Source organism: Cryptotermes secundus, unplaced genomic scaffold, assembly GCF_002891405.2.
Source record: "Cryptotermes secundus unplaced genomic scaffold, Csec_1.0 scaffold31, whole genome shotgun sequence".
Taxonomy (NCBI): Eukaryota; Metazoa; Arthropoda; class Insecta; order Blattodea; family Kalotermitidae; genus Cryptotermes; species Cryptotermes secundus.
Window position 1 is genome coordinate 406,548 of NW_019743147.1, and position 16,061 is coordinate 422,608.

A 16,061-nucleotide genomic window follows, 5' to 3' on the forward strand; every position below is an offset into this window, starting at 1 on the left:
GAAAAAGATTTTGTATTGATCGGTAGTACAGGTTCGTCGAATTTAATGCGATCTTAACTCCTTGGAGAATAAAATCTCGATTTATTACTGTCGATACAGACATTTGGACTTCACGATATTTCGCACGAGACACATAACGAACGACAGAAATATTATTTTCAGTTGTAGCTTAAGAACAACAAATAAATAAACAAATAAACACGAGAAACACAAAACCTAATGGGCAATTTGAGCACAATGGACCACTGTAGGTCGCGGTGCAAGGGCTGAGGAGGCCTACCCCTCATACATTCAATGGGTACCGTATTTACGCATGTATAGGCCGCACATTTTTTGCCAAAAATTCAAGAGGAAAACTGGGGTGCGGCTTATATTCGAAATCATACTTCATTTAAAAAAAATTATATTCATAATTAGTAATACAGCGTGTTCTACTCCTGAAATAATATTCCAAGAAAATTATTTTTTCTATAATTTCTGTCTGAAAATTGTGCTGCGGCCTATACATGCGTAAATACGGTAATTTTCGAACAATTACAAGCGATAGGCCTACTTTAATATTGTGATATGTGGACCCATTGCTAGGAAGCAAGTTAACAAACAGGTTTCCGTAGAGATTGATTAGTGGAAACTAACTCGTTACGGAACACATTTCCATGGATAAGAGTGATCAACAGCTATTTCCTTGGATACCGATAAGCTGTATAAGAGTACAGTCAATTATGACAGAGTTTATTTCCTTATGGAGGTGGGGTCGAATTCCTCCACCGTAGCCCTTCGAGTCCCAGGGGGGCGACAAAAAGGGTGGTCTACAATCTGAGATAGTAAAATATGGTTACGAGTCCGATGGGACTCGGACCCGAGAATGTCTGTGCTGGCTAAGGCCAGCAGCAATTGTAAAAAACAGACCTGCCCTCTCGTCAGAGAGAGGAAGCGCCCCACATCAACAAATCCGCAACTGTCTGACAGTAATAAAGAGCTGGTCAAAGCCCCAGACGGATGCTTTATTCTAAGGTAGACTGGCAGACTCACCGTCGGTCGTAACATAACTTTCACTTTGACTCGTCGAGTCAGAATGGAGCGAGTCCTAGGCAGTCATTTATTGTGAGTTATTGTAATTGATTGTGTCAATAAATCCAATCATCCAATCTAAACCCTGTTAATATTCGTCACGCAACCATAACCTCGTGACAATATTAATTGAACCGACTAACGAAAATAATCGTTCACACAAAAAACACTGGCACGAAGAGTGTTGGGGTGTCACAGAATGACAAGAAGCAGGAATTGCTTATTATCAATATCACATCCGAAAACATGAGACAAACGCGATCGCGTCTTATAGGATTCCATCCCTTCCTTTCGGCTTCATTCGTCATTCACGCTGTCTACGTTTAGAATATTTTACGTTTCTGATTTTTCTGGCCGAAGACAAGCTTTAACATATAAGTTTTTCTATAATGGAACAGTGTTTCTATAAAAGTAAGTAAAGCTATCCCTGTTAACAGGCCGTGAAGGCCCATAGGGTTGTGAGACGTTGAGGGTCCCACATTATCTAGACAATCGGCTCAAAGATGGCGGTAAGGGTGTCAGCCTGACGCGCCGGCCGCGCTTTACTCCGCAGGAAAATTATTTAATTAATTTCTGGTACTCATTTCTGTTAGAGGCTGAGTCGAACCCCAGGGTCACAGAGCGGCTGGAAGGATTAGGTCAATTGAAAAAAAAAAATTAATGACCTCATCGGAACTTGAAACTGCGACCTTCCGGCTTGTAGCAGTGCCTCAACCAACAGGAATACATTTGTGGGGGAGGGTAATTCAGGTTCGATGTCGCATTTCCTTTCTCATTTCTGTAATTACGAGAAAACAGTGATTTTTCTCATAGTCGCTGTACTTAACTAAATAAGCACTATGCCATGAAAGCGTATGAGAACCACATTTTCTTGACGTCGGCACTAGGTGAGTGTTCAACTTCACGCCCCGGTCGCTTTATCCCCGGTTCCTATCGCTTAGAATTTTGGGTGGATCCCAGAGCGGGTCTGGCCGACGTGAAGAGAAAATTCTTGATCCTACAGGGACTAGAACTCCGATCCGTCGGTCGTCCAGCCCGTAGCCTGTCGCTATACGAACTACACTATCCGGTTCCTACTTTTCTCATAACATGTGGTTGTAAAAGAAACCTTTAACCACAAAATAGGTTTTAATAATTTAATAAAAATATCAGCCCTATAAATAAAAAGATTATCATTCGGAGAAGAAAAGTCATATTGCATTTTAGGCTTACAAAAGGAATTAGCGTATATTAAAGAACGGTTTATATGTAGAGCTTAGGACGCTTATTAATTTCAGGATGTGCTTGATAATTTAAATAAGCATCCTTCATAATAAATGTAGAGCTTTAGCATCACAGACAACACTTAGCAATCTATAACTTCTAGTTGCTCGCTCTCCCATCATTACTGTATATTCCTCCAGCTTAAAATCGAAGATTAGCTAAATGTCTGTGGACGAACAAGGAACAGGACATAAAATAGAATGGACGTAAAAATGGAGACGTGATATCTGAGAACACGAAACATCCCGGAAATTTCAATCTAAGATTATGTTACTGCCTCCATAAATTCGACTCCGTACTGTCTGATAGACAGCTAGCATTTCGAATGAACCTGATGCCTCCAGGTTCCTTTGAAACGTCGATAACTATCTTCCAGAATATCTGGCGTCTCGTATAAGAACCTCAAAATCCACAACCTCTACGGTTGTCAGTTTTCGGCGTTTCGGTTCCGCATTCGATGTGAATAAGTTCTTGTACATATCATAAAAGCATATATATATATACCTGACGACACAAAAGCAAGGATACGTATACGTCCATGTTTTTCGTTTCGCGTTGTCCGGGCCAGGTAGCGACCTTGTGATGCTTCCACTCCCCATCTAAAGAGTCCTACAAAATGTCTAAAAGGTTTTAACAGTTTCGGAATTAATTCTGAAATGGAACGTGTCGTAATCTGTGAACGTTGAAGAATTATCTACTAAATTACATTTACACTTCCCGAAATTGTGTGAGATTCTCGAACGTAGAACCCAAAGATCGCGGGTCTAATATTAACCACTTGTACTTTATATGCTGAAAGTCCCGGTTCGAATATCACTCATGGGGTATTCTATCCTTACTGATTCCTTTCGTGGGTTTCCTTGGCCCCTCCAGGTGACTGCCTTTCACATCCTTCCCCGTCTAGTATTCACTCATCCTACCAGTCGACGCTATACAGTAATTAAAAGGCAAAGCTATCCCTGTAAAATGCCGTGGAGGCCCATAGGGTTGTGAGACGTCGAGCCTCACACATTTTCTAGACAATCGGCTCACAGATAGCAGTAAAGTTGTCAGCTTTACGTGCCGGCCTCCCTTTACTCCCAGGAAGATTCCTGGTACTCATTTCTGTTAGAGGCTGAGTCGACCCCAGTGCCATAGTGCGTCTGGAAGGATTAGATGAATTGAAAAAATCCACTTCATCGGGACTCGAACCCGCGACCTTCTGGCTTGTAGCATAGGGTCTCAACCAACTACATTACGGCGTGACCCTTGCTATAGTAATTATTACTCCGAAAATCAAAGCAACATGATTTACCAGAGTATACGGCGTCACATACTAGAAGACAACGATCTTCCAAAAATCTTGAGTACTCGTAGAGTATTCAGTGCGACAAATGCGAACGTGAATGTGAGTGGCAAATCAAAGAAAAGAACTGTAAGGATAAAGGAATGAACCTTCTTGGTTAACTTGCTGCGTATGAGGAGAGCGTGCAAAAATTGTTCCCAACGAAACATAAAGGATTCTACTTCGGTAACTTCACCTAACATACCTGGACCTTGAGGCGTCGTTGTGAGAGAGGGGTGCAGCGCGCGAGGGAACAGGTACATCCTTCAGTGTCATGTAGGAGAGGCAAGAGGGGGTGGTCTCGCTTGAGGAAGCCATGTGAGCAAGTCGGCGGCATATCCAAACCCTGCGGTCCACTGATTCTCGTATCACTTACGAACAGAGTTATTGATCAGTCCTCTGGGCACAGGAATGACAAGAAAATACGTCTACCTCCCTCATTACGCGCCAAATAATTTGCTGTATGCTACAAATCTGAGACATGATTGCAAACTTTCATTTTGCACACACTCTCACTCAAGTCCTTGAAGTGCAACCCCTCCCTTCCCTCTCTACACCCTCGTCACTACGTGTATATCCATCCGACTCCCTGTGTTTTCCGTCCACACTTTCTCGGCTCTCCGCGGTCCGGGGGAGAGAGTGCACCGCGGCGTGCGGTGGAGGTAGGTTGCTGTGAAGCTACGGGTTATATTGTGATGTGTTCCAACTTCAAATGTGTCGTGGCCTCCGTGATTTACTACAATTTATCTGTGATATCGTTCACGCGATTCGTTTGTCAGGTAAGCGCCAACATGGTGGTCATGTGCTAAGAAAAAAAAACGTATGATTGTGACAGCTTCTTTGTTATTCTTTTTTTTTCGGCACAGGGATTTGGAAATCCCATTTATGTCTATTGTTTACTTAAATACACTTGGTTTTTCCTCCGACTCAGCGCAAGCGTTCTTGAGAGCTCCGAAGCTTTGTCTAATCGGATTCATTAACGAAGGATCCGGGAATTATGCGTTCATTGCTGGCTGCCATATTTTTGAAGAGAAGGCGTCTTTTGTGCGAGGTAAAATTCAAGACATATCATGTGTGCTATAAGCGGGGAACAACGATAAACAAGTGTGCATTGTTGGCATGTCGACAGTGACGTATTAAATGAAAAAGAAACATATAATTAATTAGTGTCTTCGCATGGTGTGAAGTGATTCGGAATAAGACGTTGCCAAATACAGCTTCGAGTGACGTTAAGTACAAACATGGCCAGAAGTTATCTCAAGAAAGATTCAAGTTCGCAACCGCCAAAAGAAGCCAGGAGAGCGGATTATGATGTGCCATAACTTGTTCGAGTTCTGTAGCCGACCGGATTAGAGTTTCTCGACAAAACCAAATCAATTTCTCTTATTAATTCTTGGAAAATAATTTAAGACGTGTAAAATCAGATGACAAATGTGAATGATGTAGTATTTGATTAAAATATCCGATGTGACGGTGGTACAAGTGATGCATGCTTAGTATCTGTTACGCGATTTGTGTTAGAGTGTCATAGTGTTTAAAAACGCGCGCGCATGTATATTATTACTTGTATTATGTGCCCCACCCTTTGTGGTATTAATTATCGGTATCTGGACCATTCCGCAGTGCAAAATTATTTAATTCTGAACGCAATGAAGTACGACATTCATGTGTTTTGAAATCGACATATTCAAATGATTATGGTTCGAGTTTGGTATGACGCAAATTGAACATTTTCCAATCTTAATGTGTTGTCGCATCATTTGAATTGTGTTAATAAAATATCTGTTTCGATTTACGTGATTCGCAAAGAATTAATTTGCGTAGTGGCATCATGATATCATCACTACAGTTTAACACTAACAGTGTTGTTTTTCTTTATAACGTGCGTAAGAACAAGCTATGCGCTCTTCCAAATTAGCCGATGGTTACAAACTGAGATGCATTCGAATTATAAAGACTTGGAAAAATTATTTAAAGTTTCAAGCTTACGTGTTCATTCAAATTTACTTCAGTTAATGCAGTGAAGCGTTATTCTACGTGAATTGTTTTTCTTTCCCCCTTCTAACGCATGTGGCACATACAGACTTCTGTATTTTTATTTCAGGTGAGGTAACACATCATAACAAATTATGAAGCAGAAGTCTGTGGTTTGGGAAGGATAATTTATGGGGCAAAAGAAGGTAATGTTAATTCTATTATGATTCTAGTTACTTTGTATTGTATTTATTAATACAGATATCTATCGCCTTGTGGACTAGAAACGTGAAAATAATAAATAAACGTAAAAAAGTCAATATTTTCATGGGAACAGAATTTAATTAACGGCAGCTATAATTACCGGTTATGATTTAAAATTTACATAACTGCTGTCTATTTATGAATTATGAAGTTAAAGAAGTAACCCATATTTAACCAATTTTTTTATATACCTTATTATTTTCCAAATCAGTTTTTTGATTACCACAATTTGGGAAATTATTCTGTAAAAACCCAGGTACCAGTACATTATGCTTTTCTACTCACACAAGTGTAGAAATAATTTGCATGTTACAAACAGTGCAAGATAAATATATTTTTCAGTATTTTTACTGGAAATGTTAATTAAATATGAAGTGAAACACTCAGTACTTTCAGGTCTGCATCTATTACAACCACTGCAGAATTAGCATAAACATTTATAAAGTATCAGTGTTTATAATTGTCAGCAACAGAAGAACGTTATCCTAATACCGGCTTATTGAAATGTCTTTGGATATCTCTTTAAGTACTAAAACAGTATTCAGGGTATATAGAGCATGAAATGAAAATCACAACTCACAGTACATAACAGTTCATCTAAAGTAACATGTTTATTATTCCCTTACACAGTCTTCACATTGTTTCATCATCAGCTTTCCTGATTATATTTTTAAAACGTGATACCAAAGAAATTAATTGTGAATTGTGGCTTGTGAGCAAAATATTAGGAATTGCATTTAACTTGTGAATACTTCTGCTCTCTAGGAGCAACCTTCTGAACTAAAAATGGAGGGAAAATATATACTCTGTTCATTTGTGAGGCAGAGTTATTGATATAGTACTTTCTCTTAACACATAAATATGTAATATGTAATTCTAAGATGTGGACTGTCTGTATAGTTGGCATACACATCAACATGTAAATAAATAGCACAGTAACGCAAATAAATATAAATTTTAGTAAATAGATAATGCCAGAAAATTTGGTATAATATTTCAGTCAATTTTATCCACAAATTTTAAGTATGAAAGATTAACTATAGCTGATTCTACTTACGATCTCTGGTAAATGTAATTCGTATTAAACTGAGTTTAATGTTTTCATAATTAATGATTTTTGTATTGGATGCATAATTTTTCTGAACTCTCAACCTTCATAATTTTGAAACGTTTCATTAAAGAGTTTATTAAGGAACTCCAATGTGTATCCCCTTGAACACTGAGATGGGCCAAACGTGATGCGTTAAACAACAAGTGTACACTGAACTCTGGCAGAGAAATCTCATGGTAAAAGGCCATATGGAATAATTAATCAGAAAACACGTAGAATGAAATGATCGTTGCCAAATCTAAGATAGTATCTTGGCGTCTGCTTGAAGGGACTGAGGAAGACGATGAAAATCTTAGTCAAGATTGTCTGTGTCCTGGCCGATATTTGAACAAAACACGTCCAGAATAAAAATCGATTATCACTTGAGACAACTTGCCTGGTCTGTACTTATTTTATGGGAGCAATAAAAGGCATTGTTTTTAGTAAGAATACTTTTTAAGGCATCGTCAGTAAATCTATGCACCTGCGTAGCAATTGTTTCCAAAAAGTAATATATTTTGAGTAAGCTTCATAAGTAGTACTCTTCTCCAAGTATAATTAGAATGATCAAGTCAAGGAGGATGAGGTGGGCAGGTCATGTAGCACGATGGGGAAGACGAGGAATGCGTAGAGGATATTGGTGGGAAAGCCAGAAGGAAAGAGACCACAGGGAAGACCAAGGTGTAGGTGGGTGGAGAATATTAGAATGGATCTTAGAGAGATAGGATGGGATGGTATGGATTGGATAGATCTGGCTCAGGATAGGGACTGGTGGAGAGCTCTTGTGAACACGGTGATGAACCTTCGGGTTCCATAAAATGCTGGGAAATTCTTGAGTAGCTGCAGAATTGGCAGCTCCTCCAGAAGGGCTCAGCTCCAAGAGTGAGTAAGTAATATACTTTGATTAATTTCTTATATGATAAAGAAGAATTAATTTCTTAACACCCTGGACATTTCAACAAATACAGCACTCTGACTGCCACTGATGAGTAGCATGGCCGCAGTTTTTGGAGTATCGTTTTTTTTATCCAATTTTCAATTTGTTTCATGAGCAGCTAGTGATAACAAGACGAGTCTTGTTAGTTAAATGCACGCCAAGAAGATCAACTGAAGGCACAACAAAAGCAGTCTGTTGTATTAAAAGACGCTTAAATGGTTACAAGAAGAAGAAACAAAAGCTGTCACTTTCTATGAAAATAGGACAAAACGGCGAACTCAGTACAGCCATAAAGTGAGCCAAAACGTGATATATTGCTTCCTTAATTATATGTGGAAAACTGTGGCGGTCAAATATAACGCACACGAGCGCATGCGCTTATTCTTAAAATATTCAGTACTTGTCACATGGAACCATCTTGAAAATTTCCATTTCATATCTTAAGAAATGTATTTTTCCGTTTACATTTGTAATTAGTGTCTGAATCAAAAGCTAGAACTCTGGTACTAAAACATGGAGCCTGACAGCAAAATATTGTTATGAAATATGTTTTGTTGTGTTGGCATACAGATAAAGCAAGTCATAACGATTCCAATGTTTATTTGGGAGGTGTTCGGTTCGAATCTCGGCAGGGATATATTCTATTTTGACTATGGTTTTCCATGTCTCCGTCACTCCAGGAAAGTGCTGAGATATTGCATTAAATCAGGCCAGTATCACTTCTGTCTACCTCTTTACCAGTTTAATGACACTTTACCATTAACATCCTGTCATCTGATGCTGTACAGTCAGAGCTGCTGACTGCTCCATTAACTAAACTCCAAATAAGCAAAACATAGATACAATATAAGTGATTAGCATATACATTTGTTAGGTAATGTTATTTGTAGGATATGATGTCTCTATTCCATTTGATGGCCTTATAATATAATTTCTACAAACTCTGGCAATAAATAATTCTAAGTAGTAATGTCTAGGGGATTTAATTATTTAGCAAGAAACAGAAGACAATCTAGAGCTAAACTGTAATACCAGCATTGCAGACATGTGTTTCTCTATATTCATGTCAATTTCATTTTGTTCAAAATATATATTAGAATTTTGTCCTGTGACACTGTATATCATGTGAAACTGGGTACTATAATAATGAACCTAACAGAATAGTCGCCAACAACCCTCCTAATAATACAAGAGTGGAACTGAGTATTCTGAATCTCACTGTCTGTTAACTTGAGTGAAATTACATTATCCCCCACCCCTTGCAAATATGAGTTTAATTGGGATTAGGATGTACCTTTTATTCCCTCTACATTAAACAGTAAATTACTTGCTGACAAATTTGACGGTATTTGAAAACAAGAAAAGTGTATCGCGATGTGACACCCGAGAGAAATAAAAAAAAGAATACAAAAAGGAGAAAAATGGGGTAAGAAAGAAATGAAAGTAAACATTAAGAAACAAAGAAAGAGAAATAAAGAAAGAAAAGAAAGAGAAGAGGCGAGAAAGACTGAATACTCGTATGAGAAAGAAATAGGCCTAGACATATAAGAGAAAATAAACGATACTGACTGTTAATGTTCTAAGATATATACAATGTATCAGAAATGTTACAAATAAATTCTGCAGTTATGTATAAACTCTATATTGTATTTACTGATTTCTTTTATGATGGTAATTATAAGAAAAACGATAATATATGATTGGATGAGCTTCTTATAAAACCTTGTTTATATTATATTAAAGAGGACTAAAGTTCTCTGAAAACTTTTAATACATATCATCAGTTTCATTGAAATCCATCGCATACTCCTGGAAATGGGACATGCATACAGCTGGATGCACATGCACAATTTTCTCATTACTGGAGCAAAGAATGTATCAGCAAAGAGAATTTAATAACTGTTTTTTTTCTAAACACCTTTCACAACATAAATTCCTTAAAGAAAAGACACATCGACAATTGTCAGATAAGCAAAATCTAACATCCCAAGAAAGTAATTCTCTTTACCTCGTACCTCAAATGACATTCATAATTATTTATGAAAATTTTTTGTGAGGTAATCCCAAGAAAGCTTTGTACTCTATACAGAAGTAGCCATTGTAGGTATATTGTTGAAGGCAAAATAATTCTTTTAGTTTTTTCAATTGATCGATATATAGCAAACTTTATTAGCCCCATAAGAACCAATAAAACTAACTCCAAGGAGCAGAATTCTTAAGAAGCTAACTGTTGCAGAGCTAATACGAATTTCCCTTCTTTTAGTGAACCAGGTGGTTCATTATCATGTTCAGAGCACATCACTGGGTCCTATCTTAACCCAGTTGAATCCAATCCAAACTCTCTCACCCTATTTCTTTAATAATTACAGTCCACTCCTAGGCCTTCAAAAACGCCTCCTCCATGTTTTCCATCAAAAATTTTGTATCTATTTCTTATCTATCCCTCACACACTACATGCCCCACCATATTTTGTCATCCTAATGTTTGGTGAAGTGTACAGAAGGGACAAGTACAGCTCAGTCAGTAAACTGACTGAGAATGAGCTGGACGACCTGAGTTAATTTTCTGGTAGGGTAGGAATTTTCTTTTTTGAAACAACATTCAACTCCTCTCCCATAAGCATGGGCAGCTTTCTCGTCAGTAAAGCAGCCAGAGCTTGAAGCTGACCATCCACTTGCATCTAATTTTGAGTGCACTTTTACACATTCATGGCATAGTGCTTAAGTACAGAAACAACTCTACCTTCGTAAACCCTTGAAAATATGAAACAAATTTAAAAATTACATGATGCAAGGTCTGATACGCCAAAAAAGGCTTAAAGAGTAAGAGACGATGGCTCAGATGAATGATGATGTGTTTCAGGCTGGTGGGCACTAGTGTTGAGAGAGGCCATGGCGACTCCACATTACAGCTTGCGATGGAACAACCACCAGAACCATATCCTAAATGCATTTGATACCCTGTTGCAAAGCGAGACGCTGGTGGATGTGACGCTAATGTGTGAAGGGACCAGTGTGCGAGCACACAAAGTCGTCCTGTCTGCCTGCAGGTTGATGTTCTAGTATATGTCTCTTCTCCTTTAATAGAGAAGCTAATGTAAAGAGCTGATATTGGTTCTGCTCTTGGTTTGTTGTGCCATGTGGATGTGACCAGTTCTGCCAACATTTCAAAGGTACATAACGGCTTCGTCTTCAGGGCCGAACTGATCCTGAAGATGGAAGCAGCATGTACTCCCAGAATGTCACCAACACTGCCTGCATCCTCAGAGAGCAAAGACCCAAGAGAAAAATCAACATCAGTTATGAAGTACCATGTAAAAAAAAAAAAAGTAAAGTTATCCCTGTAACAGGCCGAGAAGGCCCATAGGGTTGTGAGACGTTAAGGGTCCCACATTATCTAGACAATCGGCTCAAAGATGGCGGTAAGGTTGTCAGCCTTACGCGCTGTCTGCACTTCACTCCCCAGAAAATTATTTAATTAATTCCTGGTATTCATTTCTGTTAGAGGCTGAGTAAACCCCAGGGCCTAGTGCAGCCAGAAGGATTAGGTCAATTGAAAAAAATCCAATGACCTCATCAGGACTTGAACCCGTGACCTTCCGGCTTGTAGCATAGTACCTTAACCACCATGCTACCGTGTACCCCCATAAAGTAATATGAAGATCTAAAATCAGTAGCATGCAGAGTTCTTTCATACAGGCACTCCGGCTTTAGTTGTATATGTGGTGTATGTACAACTAAAATACATGTTAGATGCCATTATATGTGATATCACAGATGGTAGCAGTCACAGGAGAGTGTACTGTCTGCAGTGGTAATTTTATTAACCAATGCCCAACAAGCATGTGCTTTTAGTGAAAGGATTTTTTCTAATCTGCTAGTATAATTCAAGTACATCTTGAATTTCAAGTAAAATCTGAGCACAGAAACACTTCAAACAGGTCTGCAGTAAACAAGTTTGTTAGCAAATTTGAAACAAGTCAGTCTGCAAACAATATGAAAATTGTTATCAGTGAGAGAAGACATAACACCAGAACATATGAACTTATAATGGGCTATAAATTTATTGGATGAAAATGGGGCAAAATTAAATGTGCTGACACCTTTTGTTTCTGACTCCACTAGTTACATATTTCTGGAAATCTGTTCAGTACTTATGGAGAGGAATATTTTGGATAGACAAATAGAAGGAGAGGCACAGTCTGCCAATTTTTTAATCATCTTATAATTTTGTAAATAAAACAAAGAACAAATCATGTAAGTTCTGTGTCTTCTAATCTTTGTATACACATTTGTATATTTAGATACAAAGTTACATTTTACCTTAATTTTTATTAAAAAACCTTGTCTCTTTTTCAGTCCTTACTTTCAGAAGATATTTTCAGAAACGCCTTGCAAGCATCCAGTTATTGTTTTGAAAGACATCAGAGTTTGGGAAGTACAAGCAATTGTGGATTTTATGTACAAAGGAGAAATTAGCGTTGTACAGGAACAAATATCATCTCTAATAAAGACTGCTGAAGCCTTACAGGTAATTTACATTCATTCTTCCCATGCTTAGCAGTGCCTGTAACTATGTATTAAGGATGTGCCACATGTGGGGGAGAAGTTGATTCAAAAATAATCCCTGAGGCAAATTTATGATACACTTGTAATTCCCTCTCACATTTTTGACATGTGCTTAGTCCTGTCCAAAAATGTAACATACCTATACTGGGTTCTGTACAGCATTTCTCTTGCAATCTGTAATATTACCACATGCTGTCCTGCCTGCTGTTGTTAGTTCTTAAGACATACAGTTCAACCCATATTTAATATTCCTTGATTTAAAGTGCTTTCTCATGTAGTCTTCAATTTCACTGATCTCAGTGTAAAATCTTACTTGACTTTAGATTCTCCTTAGTTTACTGTTTAATTCCACTGCTCCCCAAAGAAACCTTAAATGTGGGATTCACAGTCAGTGGCATATTTAGAATTCCACTTTCAAGGATGTTTTTAGAAAAAAAATTATAACAATTGTGCCTTAATATGAATGCTGGTTCTCTTGGTCACAGAAATCTTTCCTCAACAAATAATTCTCTTTATATCATCATAAGCATTTCTGCAGGTGAGTTGCAATGCATGAAGCCTCCTGCTCTAAGTGGCTTAGCAAATATATTACTTATAATTAATACTTTCTCTGTCACCATTTGACAGAATGGCTGTTATATCAAAAATCTACTGCTCTTTCTTCTGGGATTGTTTTCTTTATACACACCTATGGATAAGAAGTCATCAATCTTTACTTCTTTTTCACAATCCTTTCTTTTCGATTTACTGGGTGCCTTCCTGTACCTGGCTGAATCATCCTGTTCTGGGTGGCTGTTCCGTAGATCTTCCTTGAAACTGTAATTATAATGCCCTATTCCTCCTTTTCACATGACCAAACCATTTTCTCTTCTAGCTGTATTACCAATTTTGAATTCCAGCTACTCTAAAAATCCAATTTCTAATTCTACTCCTTCCTTTTCCCACTCTGTACTTCTCAAAAGTTTCACACACATTGCCTGCTTTTGCTTTTATTTCTCTTTGTAAAGAGCCTATGGCTTTGGTATTACATGTTAGTACTGGTTTAAAATAGACTTCACAGACTGTTGTTTTGCAATGCTTTGGTATCTCTCTGTTCCATAATATTCCTTTCATAATTTGGTAACATGTGGAAGGATTTCATATTCTTCTATTTATTTCACTGTTGGGTTTCCTTTTATATTTATTACTTACTTTACAAACAGTATTAAATTTTGGTAACTACTGTCTTTGGTTGACACAGCACATACAGCACAAAAGCCCAAGTGTAAACTCAAGCTAACACTGAAATTGTTTTGCTAATTGTACCTGTTATTCAACTAAAGTGACAAATCTAATGTACTTCATGGTTGAACTGGGTACTTTACAGATATGGGGAGCTGGGATAGTGTAGTCAGTACAGCAAAAGGCTATGGACTGGAGGACCAAAGGGTCGGAGTTCCAACTCCTTGCAGGGTCAAGAATTTTCTCTTCTCCACATTGTCCATACTGGCTCTGGGATTCACCCAACTTTCTGTCCAATGGGTACCAGGAGCTCTTCCCCTAGAAGTAAAGTGGCAAGGGCATGAAGCTGACCACTAACCTCCAACTAATGCCAAGGTCAATAAACTGTGGAACTGTACATCCACTCCCTCACATCCTTACAAGGCATAGTGCTTAATTGGTTAATTAGTTAAGCACAGGGACAATTTTACTTTTTTTACATTTGAGACATGAAACAGAAGTAGTCACTGTTATTAAAAAAATTAAGATTTTTAAACATTCTCACTGCCTGTCTGCAATAGTAAATTTTCACAATGAATCCCAGATGCACAAGATGAATAAGCCAGAAAAAATGATAGAAAATTCACTGAACTGTATGAGATTATACTGATCATGAGAGTATGCTGGCTAGATTTGTATTCAGAAAGTACCTAATTCAAATCTGAACCAAGTTACTCATTTCCTTGACTGAGATTACTCATATTTCTCGCCCTCTCCCCTCCTACAACTTAAGGCCAGTATTTTTCTTTATTTTATTCCATCACGACAATAGGAATTTCATACACACCATATGATTCTAAAATATAATATTATTAATGCCAGTATATTTACTGTGACCATTTGTTTTCAAAATTTATCCATTCACCATTTGCGATCATGTATGGTATATCATTTGATACAATATAACTTCTGGAGTTGAAACGGCATAATTAAATGCAAATGCAAAAACAGAATAGACTTATGTGCAAGACAAACAGGAAAAAGTATTCAAAATGAAGTATTTTGCAGTTTTCTCCTGTTCGTTGACATACATATGAACAGAGGCTGAACAGTTCTTGAAAATTTGGTAGGGAAAAAAGGTAAAGTTGTCCCTGTGTTTAACTAATTAAACATGAAGACATATGGGGAGTGGATGTATAAATCCACGTTTTCTTGACCTTGGCACTAGGAGGTGGGTGGTCAGCTTCATGATCCTGCAGGAAAAGAACCCCCAGGACCTACTGGATAGGAGGCTGGGTGGGCCTGAGAGCCATTCTGAATGACATGGAGAGATGAAAATTCTTGACCCTGCTGGGACCCAAACTCTGACCCCTCAGTCATCCAGCCAGCAATCAGTTGCTATAATAACTGTGCTATTCCAGCTCTTGAAAATTTGATAGCCAGACAGATATTTTGTTCTTCAGAAAAATGCGGTTAAATTATTCTAGCACCTTGCTTTGAGCGTCACTTCGGTTCACTGCAGAAGATTTTTACTTCCTGTTCACATGTTACTGTACCGCCTCTGTGGTCTAGTGGTCAGCGTTCCTGGCTACAGATCCAGAGGTCCTGGTCCAATTCCCAGCGCTACCAGATTTTTTTTCCTGAGAAGTAGTGGGTCTGGAATGGGGTCCACTTAGCCTCATGATGATAATTGAGATATTTCGAGGAAATAGAGGCTCCGGTCTAGAAAACCGAAATTAACAGCCGTGGGGATTCGTTGCGCTGACCACATGACACCGTCTATCCGCAAAAGCTGGCACTAACTTCGCCTACAAGTGGCGGTCGCTCGGTCAATATAGTTTGCTTGCGGACCAAACTCACAGAGTTTGTTTTTGTTGTTGTTCTCATGCTACTGTCCCTGAACCTTTAGATGCTTGGCATGAGATAATAATAAATAAAATAAATAAAATAAAATAAAAGATATTTATGGTTTCCCACTTATGCTAATCTTAACTTCTTTGGATGTGATTCACCATTCTCTCTGTACCAGAAGCGATTGAACAGAATTGTCCAAAATCCAAAAGCTAACTCCCTGAATGCTGAGCAGATTTGTGAGTCACTTTTTTTTTTACATTAATCACTTACTGCGATTTTTAACCCTACTTTTTTACCCTTACACATGAACTACATAGAAGAATAAAACAGAATCTTAGCCTGAGTCAGACTAGTTCCCAGCAGTTGTGCCGTAATTCCACAATTTCATGTTAACAGGTGAGAGGCCTAGCACATACTGAGCAACAAGTCCTACCAGAAAAGGAACAACAACAGCACCATCACCACCACCACCACCACAACCACCACCACCACCAGCAGCAGGAGGCTGAGTAGCA

General features: G+C 38.2%; 1 protein-coding gene across 1 annotated transcript; it reads left to right on the forward strand.

The window, feature by feature from the left end:
• Positions 1-4,305: 4,305 nt before the first annotated feature.
• On the forward strand, positions 4,306-16,059 carry LOC111873704 (protein jim lovell-like). The gene is made up of 4 exons (XM_033755176.1): positions 4,306-4,437; positions 10,787-10,973; positions 12,283-12,454; positions 15,943-16,059. Exons 1-4 carry the CDS (start codon positions 4,371-4,373, stop codon positions 16,057-16,059), a joined length of 543 nt encoding a protein of 180 aa, XP_033611067.1. The 5' UTR covers positions 4,306-4,370.
• Positions 16,060-16,061: the final 2 nt, after the last annotated feature.

Coding starts and splice junctions, on each gene's coding strand:
- LOC111873704 (XM_033755176.1), top strand. CDS start 4,371: ATGTGTCGTGGCCTCCGTGATTTACTACAATTTATCTGTGATATCGTT. Junction 10,974..12,282: donor GTCGTCCTGTCTGCCTGCAG/GTTGATGTTCTA, acceptor TCTCTTTTTCAG/TCCTTACTTTCAGAAGATAT. Junction 12,455..15,942: donor AGACTGCTGAAGCCTTACAG/GTAATTTACATT, acceptor TCATGTTAACAG/GTGAGAGGCCTAGCACATAC.